This window comes from Ananas comosus, linkage group 19, assembly GCF_001540865.1.
Source record: "Ananas comosus cultivar F153 linkage group 19, ASM154086v1, whole genome shotgun sequence".
Lineage (NCBI taxonomy): Eukaryota > Viridiplantae > Streptophyta > Magnoliopsida > Poales > Bromeliaceae > Ananas > Ananas comosus.
Window position 1 is genome coordinate 6,446,291 of NC_033639.1, and position 18,605 is coordinate 6,464,895.

Consider the following 18,605-nt stretch of genomic DNA (forward strand, 5'->3'; position numbering starts at 1 on the left):
TCTATGTGAAATCGATAAAAAAAAAGAAAAAAAACAAAAATTAACTAAATTAGTTTTAGTTTTTCTCTTAAATTGATCATGCGAAATTTTTTACATATGTTGTATTTTTTTTGTTTGTTTTTTTTGTAATTAAAAATAAATAAATATATTGCTGCCGGTGGTCGAGGCTAAGGGGCTCGCCGCGGACGCGGGCCCGCACCCGCGCACCCGAGAGAACCGCGCAGGCTCGGCCTGCCGCGGGAGCGGGCCAGCACTCGCCCACCCGCGCGGGCCCAGCCTGCTGCGGGCGTGGGCGCGCGCCCGCGTGCACTGTGCGGGACCGGCCCGCTACGAGAGCGGGGCGCACCCGTGGGCACCGAGCGGGCCCGGACCGCTGCGGGAGCGGGGCTCACCGCGCGCTCCACGCGGGCCCGGCCGGCTGCGAGAGCGGGCTCGCGACCGAGCGCACCGCGCGGGCCCGGCCCGCTGCGGGACGGGGGCACCCACGCGCACAACACCGGCCTGCTCCGGTGCGGGCGCGGCGCGCACCCCCGCAGCGCGCGCGCGCGCCCATGCACAGCGCACTGGCCGGCTCACTACCCGTGCGCACATGGTCCAGCGCAAAAGGAGGCCGGCCCGTTGCGGGTTGGCAGGCCCTGCCCGGCCTTCTGCTCGCAGGGGACCTACTCTGCTGATTCTGGTGGGCTAGAGAGCTCGGCCCGGCCCCACGCACGGTTCAGAATTATTGAATATATATNATATTTTTTTTCTGTGTTGATTAATCCTATGTGGGTGTATTCTTTATAATGCTTATGTAGCATGTGATTGTATTTTTTTTGGCATATAAGTACTTATGTTATTTCGGTGATTTTTTTTAACAAATTTAATTTTGAAAAAATGGGTTCGACGTGTGCAACATTCCTGTAGAATATTATTTTTTCTGATGTACATCTTGTAGTGATGTAGTAGGTTTTAATTATGCAAAAGGTGATGTAATAATTAAGGCCATGTAAAGGAATGTGTTTTGCGCAGCGTCGACGTTTTTCAAATTAAATTTTGGCATAAGTACTTATTTTTTATCTGTGTGATGATATTATGAGATTAGTTCTCCTCATATGAATATTTTTCAAGAAAAGATATGTTCTTCAAAATGGATGAGTTTCAATTTTTGGATAAGTTTCAAAATTAATAAGAAAATTAATGAGTTTGTAATATTTGAAACCGGCACCTGGGTGATGATTACGAGCATAGCGAAGTTTTCGATCTCATTGTGCCGGGGATAATGTTTCAATCTTGTTAATTTTTGAAATATATGGCTAATGTCCAAACCTATTTTTTGAATGTAGTGAAATGACTTCCAAGAACATCATAGCTGATCTCACCAGGGGTGATAAGCTAGATGGAAAGAATTATGATATCTGGCATAGGAAAATGCAATACCTGCTCAATGAACAAGGGGTTCTAGAAACCCCTTCTGTCAAAAGAGTTCTGCCTGCCTAAGGCACTGCTTCTGAGTATGATAAAGAGATCTATAACAAATGGGTCAAGGAGGATCGAACTGCTCGGTATACTTTGTTGTGTGCCATGCAAGACGACCTCATTGGACAGTTTGAGATCTTTGAAACTGCCAAGGACATGTGGGACAATATGAAGATTACTTTTAGTCAAACTTCATCTACGAGGCTACGTGTCTTAAATCTCAAATTTCTACAGTATACTAAAGACCCGAAGCATTCAATGGCTGAGCACCTTTGTGTGATGAGCGCCATGATTCGAGACCCCAAGACTGCTAGAAACGAGCTCACTGATGAGCAACAAGTTTTAGCAGTGATTCGTTCACTGCCTGATACTGAATGGTCCCAGATGAAGCTCCTGATGACACATAGCGAGAATATTAAAACGTTTAATGACATCTCGCGCCATCTCAAGCTCGAGGCAGAACGCTTAGAAGTGAACTGTTCTGTCACTCTTGTTGCGCGCTCCGAGAAGCGCGGTGGGATTGCACCCAAGCGCAAAAAGCATCACAACAATGGAGCAAGAAATGGAATCAAGCTCCTCAGGGTGGAGTTTGAAAGCGCCGCAGAGGCAAGCGCGCTGGCAATAAGAATGCTACAAAGCTAAAATGCTACAATTGCAAGAAGAAGGGTCATTTTGCTCGGAATTGTCCTGAGCCGAAAAAGGTAACCTTCCCACTCAACTCACACTGTTTTGTTTGCTCTCATGCTTTAGTAGCTCATTCTCTTCCTGATTGGATTGTGGATACAGGAGCAAACAAACACGTAGTTCGTGACCGAGTGGGGTTCGGAGATTATCATCGAGTACCGTCTGGCACACAGTTTGTCACCCTTGGGAATGGCACGAAGGAAGAAGTCCTAGGAGTCGGTTCGTACCAACTCAAGTTGCGTGGTGGCCGCACTTTACTTCTTCAGGACGTGCTATATGTACCCGGAATTTGATGTAATCTATGTTCAGTTTTAGCTTTGTTGTATCTAGGATATTCATTTCATTTTGACAGAAACCGCCTTGATATTTCCTTTCATGGTACTTTATTTGGATATGGTACATTAGTTGATGGTTTCTTTAAATTAGATTTGGAGGATGATTCGTTTGCATTTGCTTCTTTTTCTTCTTCATCTATTCTCTGTGATGAATCCGTTAAATGGCATACCAGATTAGGCCATATAGGTCAAGAAAGAATGAATAGACTGGCTCGAGAAGGCCTTTTGGGGTCTCTCGCCAAAGTTGACCTATCTGTGTGCGAGCCTTGTCTGGCTGGAAAGGCATGTAGAAAGCCTTTCGGTAAGGCTACTCGTGCCTCTCATCCTTTAGAGCTAATCCACTCTAACATTTGTGGGCCAATGAATGTGAGGGCCTGGCATGGTGCTTGCTATTTTCTCACATTCATTGATGATTATTCCCGTTATGGATATGTGTATTTGCTTTCTCGCCGATCTGAAGCTTTAGATTGCTTCAAGCGCTTCGTTGCGGAGGCTGAGAATCAAATAGAAAGAAGTGTAAAGGTGCTTCGCACTGACCGAGGTCGTGAGTACTTGTCTGATCAGTTCAAGACTTATTGTGAGCAAAAGGGCATTAGTAGACAGCTCACTATTCCTGGTACTCCGCAACAAAATGGTGTTGCAGAGCGAAGGAACCGTACTCTATTAGACATGGTTAGGTCGATGATGGCGCAAGCGCAACTTCCTATAAATTTTTGGGGAGATGCGCTTTTGACTGCAGCCTACATCCTTAATCGAGTCCCTAGCAAATCAGTGCCTACTACCCCATATGAGTTATGGAGCGGTAGAAAGCCAAGTTTACACTACTTACGCCCTTGGGGTTCAGCTGGATATGTTCACAGCCCCTCACATAAATTCGGGAAACTCGGCCCCAAAGCGAGCAAGCATGTGTTCATCAGATACCCTGAAAATTCGAAGGGTTATGTGATGTATGGTGAACACCCAGATGGTGGTATGACCGAGATTGAGTCTCGTGATGTGGAATTCCTAGAAAGGGATTTTCCAAGCATTGGTGAAATGCGAAGAGACGTCGGATTGTATGAGTTACAGGACGACGCTACCCCATCTGCGGTTGAGGGTGATCGATCACTTCCCGAAGTCGCTGAAGGAAGTGGTAGCGATCCTCCGGCTAGTGGGAGTGCTTCGTTGAATGAGAGCATACCCTTGGAAGTCGGCAATTCGGACCCTCCATTGCGTAGAAGTGAACGTGGACATATTCCCCGTCGACATTTTGAGATCGAAGGGGATATTTTCATGTGTACTCCGCTCGATGACGATGAACCTTCTTCTTATAAAGAAGCTCTGCAGACGTCAGCTTGCAGTGAGTGGATGGCTGCTATGAAAGATGAGATGGACTCCATGAGCAAGAACCAAGTATGGGAATTGGTTGACCTTCCGCCTGGGCGCAAGTCTATTGGAAATAAATGGGTTTTAAAAATTAAGCGCAAGGCGGATGGATCAATCGATAAATACAAGGCTCGGCTCGTGGCTAAGGGCTACACTCAGAGGCAAGGGGTGGATTACAACGAGACGTTTGCTCCCGTTGTGCGATTTGCCTCTATTCGTTTGATTCTAGCCTTAGTGGTACACATAGATTTGGAATTGTTCCAAATGGATGTCAAGACAGCTTTTCTCAATGGAGAATTGGCGGAAGAGATCTATATGGATCAACCTGAGGGTTTTGTACTCAAAGGTCAAGAAGACAAAGTTTGTCGTCTTAAAAGATCCATTTACGGTCTCAAGCAGTCGTCGAGACAGTGGTCTTAAACCGCACAACTTAAGGGAAGTTACAGTAACCGCAAGTAGTTGCAAGCGGTTCCGATCGGCTGGAAGTGGTCTGCAAAATTAGGAGATAGTGGCCGGTCGTGTAAAAGCAATAACTGATCAAGGGGTGATCTATAAATAGGTCAATAACGCCCTAAAAAGGGGTCTTTTTCCTGTGAACAAAAGACCGCCCTTATTTCCTTGCAATTTCCTGCATTTTCTAGGAGTAGTCTACTTGTAACTTTTACTTTCCCGCATTTACTGTTATTCCTAGGAGCAGTTCATTAAGTAGATCAACAGAGTCTGCATGCCAACCGGCACACTCAACCCCTGTACTTCTTACCAATTAATATAAATGCATTCGGCTCTTCAAGCCGACCAGTTCCTGTGTTGTCTAGTCGTTCGGCTCTTCGGCCGGCCTTAGTTTTTGTTTGATCCGTATATTCGGCTCATCCAGCGAACCGAGTTTATTCACTACAAGAAAGATAGACTTCTGTGGAGAATTATTTGTGGCCAATTTGATTATCCCACAATATGCTTACTTTTTGTGGAGAATTTTAATTTTTTTTACTAATGATCTTCACATAAATTTTAAAGTACAGATTGCAGGGATTTTTCAATTGCCGCCACAAAATTGCTATACTTTTGTGGCCACCTATAATATTTGGTCACAAAAAATAAAGTGAGTATTGTGGCGACTGATTGGGCCAGAAATTTTATACTATTTTGTGGCCATTTACAATATATGGCCACAAAAAAAAAAAACCGCCAATTTTTTTTTGTTGCGCGCCAACCCACACTCTGATTAGACCTCCCTCACCTACCCTGTTTCTCTCTCTCTCTCTCTCTCCTTTTCTCCATGGATCCTTCATCTTTTCCTTCCGCTTCCTAACCCCGGCACAGCAAGGCCCGTCTCCACCCCGCCGGTTGCGCGCGCCGCGTGGATCCGCGTGGTTGTGGACTACCCCACAACTACATCCGCTCCTCTGACTACCCCACAACTACATCCGCTCCTCCCCGTTGCGCGTGCCGCGTGGATCCGCGAGGCTGTGGACTACACCCTCGCGCCCTGTAATCTACGATTGCGCGTGCAACCAACTTCGATCCGTTGCTCGTTTGCACGCGTAACCAAGCTTTGTTTGCTCAAGGTCTCCTCCAACTCCCTTAATTAATTTTTTTTCTTTTTTATTAATTTTTGTTGAAAAAAATCTCATGAAATTTTAGAATCACATTAATAACTTTATTTACAAATCATTAGGGTCTTTATATAGAATCGGCAGCTTCTTCTCCGCATTTTGTGAATCTACTACTTCTTCTTCTTCGTCGTCTTCGCCCTCGATCGGGTTAGGGTTTAGGGCTTCGTGCGAAGGTGGAGCGATCCGAGATCGAGCTCTTCCGACCCAGATCTGTGAGGTTTGATCTCTGCTCCACCCCATAGTTTTGTGATTTTGTCTAATTTGGAGCTCGAATGATTGTGTTGGAGTGTCGATTCTTACTGTTGATATGATTTTGTGATTTCGATGTTAATTTCTTTTTTTGTCGATTGGGCTTTGATCTAGTATGGTGGATGGAGTGAGGTGTTGTTGATGTGTGAAATTTGTGATACCTTAATAGGGGTTCTCTCTTTTGTTTAGAGGTGAATCTCTACATTGGGTTGTTACTGAGTGTGAATGGAAATGAAAATTAGGCAAAAAAGTATGATAAAATAGTAGTGTAGCTTTAGAAGGCCTTGTCCTCCAACAGCTTTTGAAAGTTATCAGCTAGCATTTATGGAATGTTTGTAGCTTTAGAAGGCCCTTCATTTGCTTTTTTGGCTGCAGCATTAGCCGCGGAACCTCGTCCACCTCTTGCTCTTCCTCTTCCTCTGACTGGTGCTAAACCTTTTGCTGTTGCATTAGCTACTCTCTCAGTAGAGAACATAGGCTGTCAAGGACGATAACTTGAATTAAATAAGTTAAATATGTGAAATACATGCAACTGTAAAACTTTTTTTTGCATTAAAATGATTATACCTGTGAGGCACCGATTGAATGAGTTTCTACATCAAAATTATCACAATTTGTCGTGATAGGCTGTGAGACACTAAATTGTTCACCAATCTGAGAGAATTTGTTTGTTGCTCTCTATGAATTATAAAGAATAGGTTTGTTAGAATTTATTATTACAAATACATTAGTTCCAAAATAAAATTCTACCTGTTTTTCCTTTTGGGTTCTCACCCTCCTCTGCCATGATGTCTCCCCTGTGACTGATGCTGTACATGTCCTCAAATTGTGGCCTTCTTTGCCGCAGTTTCCACACTTTATTGGTTTGTCCATTCTTGATACTTTGTAAGGGTTTAAAGGTTCATCTGCAGCTCTTCTCCTAAGCTTCTTAGGTCTCCCCGGTGGCCTTCTTATACGCCAAGGCACTGGAGCTGGCATTGAAGTCTTTATCCATTCATTTTGTCCAGGAATTGGATTGATAATCTCTTCATACACCTTAAGATAAACTGCCTTGGTATAACACTGATGTAAATAGTCCTCAGGCCTTTCCTTGTTGGTGAAAATTGCTGCAATGGCATGTTTGCACGTGATTCCTGTTAGATCCCACAACCTACAACTACATTGCCTTTCTACCAAATCCACCGCATGCTTACCATCCAAGCAATCAACCTCATACTTTAGCCTTCCACATGGAATTGGGAAGCAATGTCGTGCATCTACTTTCAATTTCTCCAACTTCTTTTGAATGTTTGGGCATATTGGCCCTCTATATTTCTCCATTCCTTCCCTTTTTATATAGAACTTTTTCATCAATCTCACCCGAATCCATTCTAGCATTGATACGATAGGTTTATCTCTTGCTTCCAAAATACAACTATTAAAGGACTCTGAGAGGTTATTTACAAGAATGTCTGATTTTGCCCTACTAGAAAAATATGCCTTGGACCACTGATTTGGTGAGATTTTTCTTAACCAGTCGTATGCATCCTTATCTAGCTTCTTTAGTTCTTCCATTTGGTGAGATTTTTCTTTCAAACTCTCTAGTTGTTGTGGCATTTGCACACTGCCACATTGCATCTTTTAATTCTTTACCTTTATGCAACTCTTTGAAGTTGTTATATAAATGCCTCATGCAATATCTATGCTCCACATTAGGCAATTTTTCTTCAAACACTTGAACTAAGCCCTGAAATCCACCACATGAATATAGTAAGTATACTATAACTAAAATCATAAAAAATGATTAAAGAAATCTAAATGACTATACCTTTTGCCTATCAGAGATAAACACTAGTCCTAGATCCTCTGGACTACCAAAATCATCAATAAAGCACTTTCAATTGTAGTTTCTAGAGAATTCCCACCTTTATATATAATAACACTTTTAGAGGACCTTGTAGGTCCTCTTTGATGCAAATCAAATTTAAATGTGTTATCATCATCTGAGCCTTCAATACCATAGTTGAAAAAACTGGGATCACTGTCTTCTTCATCATCTTTTATGTTATCATCATCATCACTCTTACTCTCACTTCCCTCAACATCATTGCCTTTATCTACTTCAGTATCTATACGATGGACATCTCCCCGATCAAGCCTCACCTCACATATTTCTTCATTTACATCTCCTTTATTAGCGACATCTTTGCTAGATACATTCCATTTATCTGTTTGAGGAGTTGACTGCACCTTATTGCTTTTAGACTTGTCATTCACTATCATCGGCTCATAATAGCTATCAACATGTAAGACAATAGTTCTTAATTGCCCATGTTCTTGTAGCATTTGAACTACATCCTGATCATTGCTAATCTTCTTTAGAATATGATTTGAGTTAGGCTGTAAGTAATAAATGTCGCGCCTTGTAGCTTGATCAAGATCACTAGCTAAACCATTCAATTCAAAAAAACTGATAAAGTCACCATCATATTCCCTATATTCCTTAATTAAACCACCCATATACTTTATATTGGGTGTAATTTGAAGCAAACCACCATAAATAATTTTTAAGTTGTACCGCACTTCTCCCATCTGTAAAAAGATAGAATTAGACAACATAAAGATATGAAATTACATTAATACGTAATGTAAAAAGTGATCTAAATAGAATAATACTTAGGACCACATATAGCTATAAAAAATTAAGGCCTTAATAAAGAAATATAAAGATGATCCAAAAATCGAGATAAATAATAAAAAATTCTTAGCATAAATAAGGGCAAAACCACAGTGTACTAATTTGATACACTTTAAACCACAGGGTATTAAAATGAAAAAAAGTGAAACCTTGTGGGATTTTTGAAGTTCGAATCGTAGTTGATTCACATTTCTCCAAGTATTGTTTTTCTTTCTTAATTTATTTTTATATTTCTGATATTTTAGTGTTTGCTTGTTTCTAAATTGTTGTCTTATATTACCATTCTTCATTTTCTTGATTAGTAAGCAATACGACTCGTATGGTTTAATCTTGAATTAAAAGTGATGGCCCTCTTTTATATGTTGTTAAATCGCTATTTGTTTTATTTAGCTTATACTAACTTGATTATAGATTATGGCACAATTATTGTATCTAAATGCTAGATACTATTGGGTGTATTTGGCAAACTTGTTTTCCTATAGTGGAACGAGGTTTTTTCTTTTATAGGTATATACCGCATATTCACATTTTGTTGTCGCTAAATTTTTGTAGAACATTATTTTATTAAGACAAATTTAAGGTCACTTTTATTGATTGTTTGGGTTCACTATGATTAGTTTTTAGTTGTAACTTAAGTTTTCAGCAATCGTACTATCGATTTTTTCATGTTATACAAAAGTTACTCACTTCTTAGATAGCTTGTTCAATTATTAAGTTAGCATTATTTGATGTTGTTATCTTATTATTATATGGAATGAAGTACTTTGAATAATGGATAAGACCTGGATTGATATAGAGAATAGACGATGTCCAGAGTATGTGAATGGAGTTAATAATTTTCTCCAATTTGCATTTGCACATACTTCAAGAGTAGACAAAATTCGATGCCCTTGTTACAAATGTTGCAATACCACTTTCCAAACTCGCAATATTGTGTACTCTCACCTTTTGCTATACGGGGATGCTAAGGGATTATAAATGGTGGTTTTGTCATGGGGAGGAATATATAGATAAAACAATGAAAGTATAGACGATGATAATGAACCGGAAGAAGAAGAAGAAAATAACCATGATAACATGCATGAACTTTTGCATGATTTAGGTAGAACGGAAGATGCAAATGTGGATTTTATTGATCACAATCAGGAGGAACCAAATGAGGCAGCAAAGAAATTTTACCATTTATTGTTGGATGCTGAGCAAGAACTATATCCAGGATGCAAAGAGTTCTCTAAATTAGAGTTTATTGTAAATTTACTATAACTTAAATGCATTAATGGATGGAGTGACAAATCATTTACGGCATTGCTTTATTTACTAAAAAGAGCTTTTCCAATTGGTGAATCACTTCCTAAAAATTATCATGAAGCAAAAAAATATACTCGTGATCTTGGTTTGGACTATATTAAGATTGATGCATGTAAGAATGATTGTATTCTGTTTTGGAAAGAATATGAAAATTATGAAAGTTGTCCAAATTGTAATACTTCTAGATGGAAATATAGTGACACAAAGGAAAAAGACCATGATGTCCTAGAATTAGGGATTGAAAAAAAAAATTCCAAAAGATTTTGCGTTACTTTCCATTAACGCCAAGGTTACAAAGATTGTACATGTCATCTAAAATTGCTGCTCAAATGCGATGGCATAAGGAACAACGTTGCAGTGGTGGGATATTGAGGCATCTGGCTGATTCGTTAGCTTGGAAATCTTTTGATGATTTGCACCCACTGTTTGCTATGGATTCACGTAGTGTAAGAATGGGGTTAGCAAGTGACGGTTTCGATCCTTTTGGAAATATGAGCACATCTTATAGCGTGTGGCCTGTTATTTTGGTTCCATACAATTTGCCACCATGGATGTGTATGAAAAATTCTTACTTTTTGATATCTTTGCTTATTCCTGGTCCTCGACCTCCACGAAATGATATTGATGTCTATTTGCAACCTTTGATAGAAGAGTTGATTATGTTATGGAATGTAGGTGTTGAAACCTACGATGCATTTGGTAAATGTAATTTTCAACTACGTGCTGCAGTACTTTGGACTATAAATGACTTTCCAGCATATGCTAACTTGTCTGGTTGGAGCACTAAAGGAGCATTGGCTTGTCCTTTATGCAATAAAGATACTTGTTCTAGTCGATTGAAGTATGGTCGCAAAATGTGTTATATGGGGCATCGTCGCTTCTTGAAACCCGATCATAAATGGCGTAGAGATAAAAAGTCATTTGATGGAAAAATAGAAACTCGACTTCCGCCTAAACATTTATCCGGAGATGAAATTCTTGATGAACTAAATAGAGTTGAAAATGTGACATTTGGCAAAATGGAGAACAAAAGAAAGTGAAGTGGGCCAACCTTAGTCTACAATTGGAAGAAAAAAAGCATCTTCTTTCAGTTACCTTATTGGAGTACACTTCTATTGCGCCATAATCTTGATGTTATGCATATTGAAAAGAATGTGTGCGATAATTTTGTGGGAACTTTTTTCAATATTGATGGGAAAAGTAAAGATAATTTAAATGCTCGACTTGACCTCAAGGAAATAGGAATGCGCCCAGAATTGCATCCAATAGATAATGGTGATACCTATATTATTCCACAAGCATGCTACACCTTAAAGTTAGATGAAAAGAGAGCTGTTTGTCAATTTTTAAGTGATTTAAAAGTGCCGGATGGATATTCCTCAAACATATCTCGATGTATCAATGTAAAAGAGGGTAAGTTGAGTGGGATGAAGTCTCATGATTGTCATGTGTTTGTTCAAGATCACCTCCCATCGGCTTTTCGTGGCATTTTACCTAGAGAGGTCTATGAGCCACTTGTAGAAATTAGTTTGTTTTTTAAGCAGTTGTGCTCAAAAACATTGAGATTTGAAGTGTTGGAAAGGTTAGAACATAATATTGCAGTGACTATTTGTAAGCTCGAAAGGGTGTTCCCTCCGGCATTTTTTGATATCATGATACACTTGTCTATTCATCTTCCAATGGAGGCAAAGTTGGCTGGTCCAGTACATTATCGCTGGATGTATCCATTTGAGAGGTCATTGACTTATTCTACCCTATAGTTGAATGATTTTTTCTATATATATATATTCTTTTATATAATAGTTTATTAAATAATTTTTTCTTTTCTTATAATAGGTACTTGCGTAAATTGAAGTCATATGTACGTAATAAAGCGCGTCCAGAAGGGTCAATAGCTTTAGCCTATCTTGCAGATGAGTGCTTAACATTTTGTTCTAGATATTTAGGTAGAACAGAAACAAAATTCAATAGAAAAGAAAGAAATTATGAGGGTCCTAAAGTACAAACATCAAAGTTGTCTATTTTTCAAAAAAATGGATGGCCACTAAACAGAGGGAAAGGAACCTTTAAAAAGCTTTCTTATGAAGATTGGAACCGCGCTCAATTGTATGTTCTAAGAAATTGTGGTGAAGCTCAACAATTCCTTATGTGAGACTTTTTTTTCTTTTTATTTAATAGTTTCTCTTTTTTCCTTTTTTGTAATCATTGATTACTCCGGTCTTAATAATGATATTATCTTATGTCATCGATTAAGAGAACATCAAACGGAACTTGAGAGAGAGGACTTAAGGAATTTGGCAAGTAGGCAAGATGCAACATTTGTTAGATGGTTTGAATCACGAGTAAGTGCACTCAATATTATCTTAGATTTTATAATCAACTTGCCTTGCTATCTTTTTTATGTTTATTTGCTTGTCATTGTAGATAAATCGCTTGCATTGTGAAGGAAATGGAAGTGTTAGCACGGAACTTCTACATTTAGCTTGTGGTCCAAATAGAATGGTGACACGTTATAGTGGTTATATTGTTAATGGCTTTAGGTTTCATACATACAAGCGTGAAATGCGACGACGAACACAAAATAGCGGAGTTTTTGTAAAAGGTGATGAGCAATCTGGAAATAGAGAATACTTTGGAGTTTTGAAGGATATTATAGAATTGGAATATGAAGGGGGAAACAAAATAGTACTTTTCAAGTGTGATTGGTGGGATACATATAATGAGGGAAGGGGTTACAAGAAAAAAGCCAATGGAATGATCACTTTTCTAAACTTCAGTCGACACTTGGCGACAAATGAGCCATATGTGTTAGCATCTCAAGTAGAACAAGTGTATTATGTAACAGACAATAGAAATCTTGATTGGCGAATGGTGGTAAAAACATTACCTCGTAACTTTTATGATGTTCCTATTGTTAATGAGGAAGAGTCTAGTGAAGATGAACCTGCTTGGGATAAGAATACAACATTGGATTCCCTACCTGACTATGTTATTAGCAATGATGACACTACCACACTGTTAAATCGTGATGATGTTACCGGTCTTATTATTGAGAAAGATCATCTATTACACAAAGTAAATGATGATAGGCATATTGATGGTTTTATTGATGATAGTCAGGAAGAAGAGGAATGGGAAGAAAGTGAAGAAGATGATTTGGAATAATAGTAAGTATGGCCAATTTAATTTGAAAATATACTTCATGAATCTTTCTTTGATTAACATTTTTACACGTATCTTATATGTGTTCTGTTGTTTAGATAGAAAATGATTTATGCTTTATTTACTTAAAATTTATCTATTTATTATATATTGTCTTAGTAATTTGGCATTTTGGCATGTTTTTACTAATCATTATAGGTGTCATGGCCGGCAAGTATAAAGAAGGGAGTAATCGGACTAGACTTGGCAGCACAATGATGCGTAGGGTGCAAGAGGCTTGACCTGAAATTCCATCAACCGAGGAGATAGGGGAGCATCGACCCCGAATAGAGATAAACAGATCAAATCACCAGATGGAGCAAACTAATGGACTTGATGTACCAAATAGCAGTAGTGCAGGTATAGAACTTTTTTGTAGAATAAGTGTACAAGTTTTGAATGCTTTATTACAATAGTTTATGATAATATGACAAGCTCATAACATTTTGATTGTTTTAATACTAGCTTCATGTTTTGAAAGAAAGCGGACACGAGGAAAAACTATAGGTTTGAAGTGGGTGAAAAAAAGGAAAGAAGAAAAGACCAAACCTGGAGTTGAGATGCCTAAAGATTTACAACGTGCAGTGGGTACAAATGCACAACAGTTTATTACCGAAACAGCTCAAATTGTTAGACAGCATGCTCCTTTAAATGTAGAGAAGTGGAGTAAAATACCCTTACATTCCATCGATAGGATGGTGAAAACTGTTCATGTAATGTATCAACTTTTTCCTTTGTTCCTCTAGCGAGTTCTTTACATATCTAATTTTATATATTTTGTTCTCTATTTTTATTGTCCTTTCAGGAGAAATTCACTCTTCCAAATCAAACTTATGTCCTTGGAGTCATTATACACCAACTCCGAAGTCATTTCAATAGTTGGCGTTATGACTTGCACCGATTTCATTACAAAAAATACAAAACAGATGAACAAAGGCGTGCTCACTGCCCTAGTGACATCGATCCAGATCAGTGGAATTGGCTCATAAACTATTGGAGCGATCCGAAATTTAAGGTAGAAGAAATGTTGAATAGTGATTACTAATTGTCATCTGATAAATAAATTTATTAGTTGTTGTTTCTTGAATGTAGAAAATGAGTGAGGTAAATAAAGAAAATAGGTCGAAGCAAACGATGCTCGCTCGTGTTGGTACAAAATCGATTGCAAGAAATCTAACTGAAATGGTAAGTTCTTGTATTTATGAAAATACTTAAATGTTTATCATAGTTGCAGGTCTCAATTTTGTTTTTAAATTTTTCTCATAACATCATTTGACATCTAGTACACATCTATATGAATGTATAGAGAAAGGACTTAGAAGAAAATGAACAAGAAAACAATGAAATATCGGAACAACCTGAATATATGAGGTTATGGGAGAAAGTTAGAAAGAAAAAGGACGGAACATGGGTTGATACAAATGCTAAGGAGAAATATAAGGAAATGGAAAATCTTCATACAACTCAAATGCAAGAGAAAGGCGAGGATATTCTGACAACTCGTGAAGCCTACACAATTGTACTTGGACACAGATCTAGATATGTTCGGGGTATGGGTCCAGGCCCTGAGCCTTTAGAGAATGGCGGTCTGAGGGGACAACGGCTTCGTGCACAAATACAAGCAGAGATCGAGGTTGAGATGACAGCTCGAATTCAAGAGGAGGTAGAGGCACGCATGGCACAAAAAGAGAGTGAGGTACAAGCTCGAATAGAGCAACGAGAGGCTGAAGCAGAGGCACGTTTAGCTCAAAAGGAGGCACGATTGGAGCAAATGGAAGCCCAGATGCGTGCTGTTATGCAGCATTTATCGAAAATTGGGATGCCTTTATCTTCGCAGCCAACATCCGCTAGTCGTTGTAAGTAATAAATCTATACTGCCCTCTATGAGAAATCAATTATATGATCTACGTATTGAACTCTAAGTCTTATTGTAGTGTTTTAGTATGGAATTTGCAGTTTTTATATTCTTCTTTTCTTATGCAGAACCCTTGGCCTTACAATGAATTTGTTTATTGTTATTGTAGCATGGAACCGAAATTTCCTCAAACTTTTTCTCCTACTTTGTTCTGCAGATTTTTATGGTTCTGTTGTACAGGAAATGGCCTTTGGGCGTTTATATGGGTTGATGGTTTGGGTTTTATTCGTTATTGTATGCTTTTATGATTTTACAGTTTCTGTTTCATTCGTTATGTTTTTTTTAAAATAAGGCGATGATGATATACAAGAATTTGACACTGTGATGTGATGAAATAGAAAAGTGGTTGTGTATGACAGGCCATTACTTTTTTTACTTGGCGAAAGGAATACTCTATTGATGCATTTATATTATAAGAATGAAAGGTATGTAGAATTTGGATGGCCTACTATGTAGGCAACCATTCGGTGGCTTTTATGTGTGGGTGCACGTAGTCCAGATGTTTGGGCCGTTGCAAATATTTCAAACAGTTTGACGGTTAAATGTTTGTAGTAGACCGATTATGATATTAATTGTTGAACAATCTGAGCCTTATATATGTCTTATAGTTTTCAATATTAATATGTTCTTGCTCATGCATTTCTCATAGTTGTTGTTAACTGTTTTGTTTGGAATTCTCTATTTTTTTGCTACAGATTTTGTTGCCGGTGTTTATACTAACATTTTTATTTCTTTCTCTTGATTCAATGTCTTGAAGTATTTCTTATTTAGCCCCAACGAAAATGCATGTCTGTATATATTTTTCCTTTTGATCTAATGATGAGTGTGACATCAAGTGATTCCTAATGCCATGAAGTTAAAATTTGTACCTGAGCCTTAATTTTATGCACTTCTATACCTTCTATGTATTTAATTTCTTCATATGCAATCATGTGATAAAAAATTTGACAGGTCAAATTACTAGATAACTGTTTGGTCTCTACTAAATCCTACCCAAGATTTTAATTTGGAGTCCATAAGTGACACAACATTAATATTTCAGACTTCCACATATATTAGTAACATGTAGTGCAATGCTCCAATGTGAAGTCCTTTTCCATTCTTTATGTATAGAATTCACAGAAAAGCTCTCTGCGATATATTTCTCATCTTTGAAAAGCTTGCTTTGACTGTTTTGTGTCTGCACAATATATTGATATCAATCTTAATTGTACCAAATAGCAGTGATAATTTTGTGCTTAATTTAGGGTGGTTTTCATTTTGCAATAATTAGGGTGATTTTTATGGCAATACTTTGATGTCTATCGATATGAGATGTATATTTTTTTATGCTATCATTTTACAATATACCTCTTATGATTTTCTGAATGTTCAGAGTTTTCAATATCTTTAGAAAATAATATGACTCTGTCAAATATTTGATGTGGTTCTTTGTGATAATTCTATTTAGCGTTAAGCTACCTAATTATTAGCTGCTATTTGTTGCTTTGTTATAACATTTTTATTTCCTTGCAATAATACCAGCAAATTAAATATTAGCATCAAAATTGTCCGCAGCGAAGCGCGGGTACTCCACTCGTAAATTTTAGAAACCTTGCTTACTTTTAGTTCAATTAAGATTGAAATATTTACGATCAAGTAAGTTCATATTGCATGAAAATGTTAGTTGGTTTTTGAGAAATTGGTGATATACTGTCTAATTTTATTTTCTCTTTTTATTGTGCAGGATTAAACAAGGCATATGAGCTTCATGGATTTCATTTCCATTTGTCTAGTGGTTTTGAAAGGGGAACAACTGAAGACTTGCATATTTTGTGGATACTTAAAGCATCTTCATATTATGTTTAAGAAATCTTATAACTAGTTGTAAAAGTGGTATAATTAAACAATTTGTGTATGTTGGAGATGCATGAAGCATTTTGTATGTTTTGGATATTAGTAATGGATTTGTGTATGTTGGAGATGCATGAAACTTTTTGTATGTTTTGGATATTAGTAATGGAACAACTTGTTTATTGATATTTTGGTTCTTATTTGAAAATTTTTATGCTCAGAGTATTACTTAATTACTTTTATAATTTTATTAGTAGCAATTTTTTTTTAATTTTGTCTCAAATCAATAGTTGATCCAAAAGATCAATAAATTTTGTGGTGAAATATTGTGTTTGGCTATAAAAGTTTTGAACTGTCAACGTAATTCTTTTGGGATTTAATTAGTGGCCAACTTTTTGGTCACAGTTGACACATGTCTTCTATGGCAAAGTAGTTTGCCACAAATGCATGGCTTCTTTTGTGGCGAATATTTTCCCAGCAAATGCTTTCCACATATAGTGGCCAACTTTTTGGTCACAGTTGACACATGTCTTCTATGGCAAAGTAGTTTGCCACAAATGCATGGCTTCTTTTGTGGCGAATATTTTCCCAGCAAATGCTTTCCACATATAGTGGCCAACTTTTTGGTCACAGTTGACACATGTCTTCTATGGCAAAGTAGTTTGCCACAAATGCATGGCTTCTTTTGTGGCGAATATTTTCCCAGCAAATGCTTTCCACATATACTGGCCAACTTTTTGATCACAGTTGACACATGTCTTCTATGGCAAAGTAGTTTGCCACAAATGCATGGCTTCTTTTGTGGCGAATATTTTCCTAGCAAATGCTTTCCACATGTAGTGGCCAACCGTTTTGGTCACAGTTGACACATGTCTTCTATGGCAAAGTAGTTTGCCACAAATGCATGACTTCTTTTGTGGCGAATATTTTCCCAGCAAATACTTTCCACATCACAATTAATATACTAATTTTATGACGAAATATTTCGCCACAAATAGAATAACTTTTTATGGCGAATATTAATTTTCCCCACAAGTATATTTTACAGCGGGCTTATTGTGGCGGGCTTGTGGCGCAGAATATTCCGCCACAAAAAATATTTTGTGACGAAATTTGTTCTTTTTCTGGCGAAAATTTTCTCCACAAAAAGGCTATTTTCTTGTAGTTTAATACATGTACAGGTACAGCTATCGCTTCGTATATAGAGGAAAGTCCTTTGTATACGGCGGATTTGTTGGCGTGCCCGGGGAAACGAGTAATCCAGGGCGTGACATATAATCTCCCGAATAGTTTTTTAGAAAGGATATAGTGGCTCAAAATATAAAATGATACAAAAAGGTATAATAGGTTCAAATATGAAAAAAATGATCAAGTATCATAGAGGGATCTGATGATGCTGACGTATAACAGACGCTCAATGACTCAAAATCTTGTGATAAAACGAGAGTTTCTTCAATAAAATGAGAATATAATTAATAATCAAAATATAATTATAATATCGATAAAACTATCTTACTACAAAAATGTAGGTCTTTTGCGGCCAATATTATTTGTCGCTATAGAATGAAAATTTGTGACTATTGTTATTTAGCAACAAAATAACTTCGTCACTACTGCCGCTTCACTATTTAGCGACGAAGTAAAGTAGTTGGTCGCTATTAGCTGTTACATTTAGCGATAGTTTTTAGAGAAAAAACAACTATTATATATCTTTTACTTTCTTACATAACCACACAACCTAGAAATACTTAAATGTCACGTCCCGCTATCGCCAATTTGGTCTATCCGGGTCCGTACACAGACGCCGAACAGACAGAACTTCCCCTGTCCACCCAAGGCTCAAGAACAACGAGTACCTGTATAAAGAAATGAACAAAGCCCAGGATAACAATTCATTACTCAGGGCTTGCACGAGGGCAAGCAGCAACCACAAGTGATAGTAAGCTAGCTATACATGAAATTCACTG

The 18,605-nt window shown here is 37.9% G+C and overlaps 2 protein-coding genes across 4 annotated transcripts; one reads left to right on the top strand and one right to left on the bottom strand.

Moving 5' to 3' along the window:
- Window positions 5,581-16,620, top strand: LOC109724568. 3 transcript variants are annotated; one of them, XM_020253426.1, is made up of 7 exons: window positions 5,581-5,672; window positions 13,050-13,250; window positions 13,356-13,603; window positions 13,696-13,905; window positions 13,983-14,075; window positions 14,197-14,746; window positions 16,532-16,620. In XM_020253426.1, coding segments are annotated over exons 2-7 (1,149 nt in total). In that variant the 5' UTR covers window positions 5,581-5,672; window positions 13,050-13,204; the 3' UTR covers window positions 16,534-16,620. The 3 variants fall into 3 exon arrangements, with proteins under 3 accessions (XP_020109015.1, XP_020109014.1, XP_020109016.1); XM_020253425.1 differs by lacking the exon at window positions 5,581-5,672 and adding an exon at window positions 11,484-12,031; XM_020253427.1 differs by lacking the exons at window positions 5,581-5,672; window positions 13,356-13,603 and having other exon boundaries at window positions 13,054-13,250.
- LOC109724768 lies at window positions 6,027-8,278 on the bottom strand. Its single transcript, XM_020253699.1, has 4 exons — window positions 7,512-8,278; window positions 6,455-7,430; window positions 6,272-6,382; window positions 6,027-6,182 (listed from the first exon to the last, which is right to left on the bottom strand). The coding sequence occupies exons 2-4, from the start codon at window positions 7,319-7,321 to the stop codon at window positions 6,027-6,029; spliced, it is 1,134 nt and encodes a 377-aa protein (XP_020109288.1). The 5' UTR covers window positions 7,322-7,430; window positions 7,512-8,278.

Coding starts and splice junctions, on each gene's coding strand:
- LOC109724568 (XM_020253426.1), top strand. CDS start 13,205: ATGGAGCAAACTAATGGACTTGATGTACCAAATAGCAGTAGTGCAG. Junction 13,251..13,355: donor ACCAAATAGCAGTAGTGCAG/GTATAGAACTTT, acceptor TTTTAATACTAG/CTTCATGTTTTGAAAGAAAG. Junction 13,604..13,695: donor GGATGGTGAAAACTGTTCAT/GTAATGTATCAA, acceptor TTGTCCTTTCAG/GAGAAATTCACTCTTCCAAA.
- LOC109724768 (XM_020253699.1), bottom strand. CDS start 7,321: ATGCAATGTGGCAGTGTGCAAATGCCACAACAACTAGAGAGTTTGAAA. Junction 6,383..6,454: donor GAACCCAAAAGGAAAAACAG/GTAGAATTTTAT, acceptor TATAATTCATAG/AGAGCAACAAACAAATTCTC. Junction 6,183..6,271: donor ATTCAATCGGTGCCTCACAG/GTATAATCATTT, acceptor CGTCCTTGACAG/CCTATGTTCTCTACTGAGAG.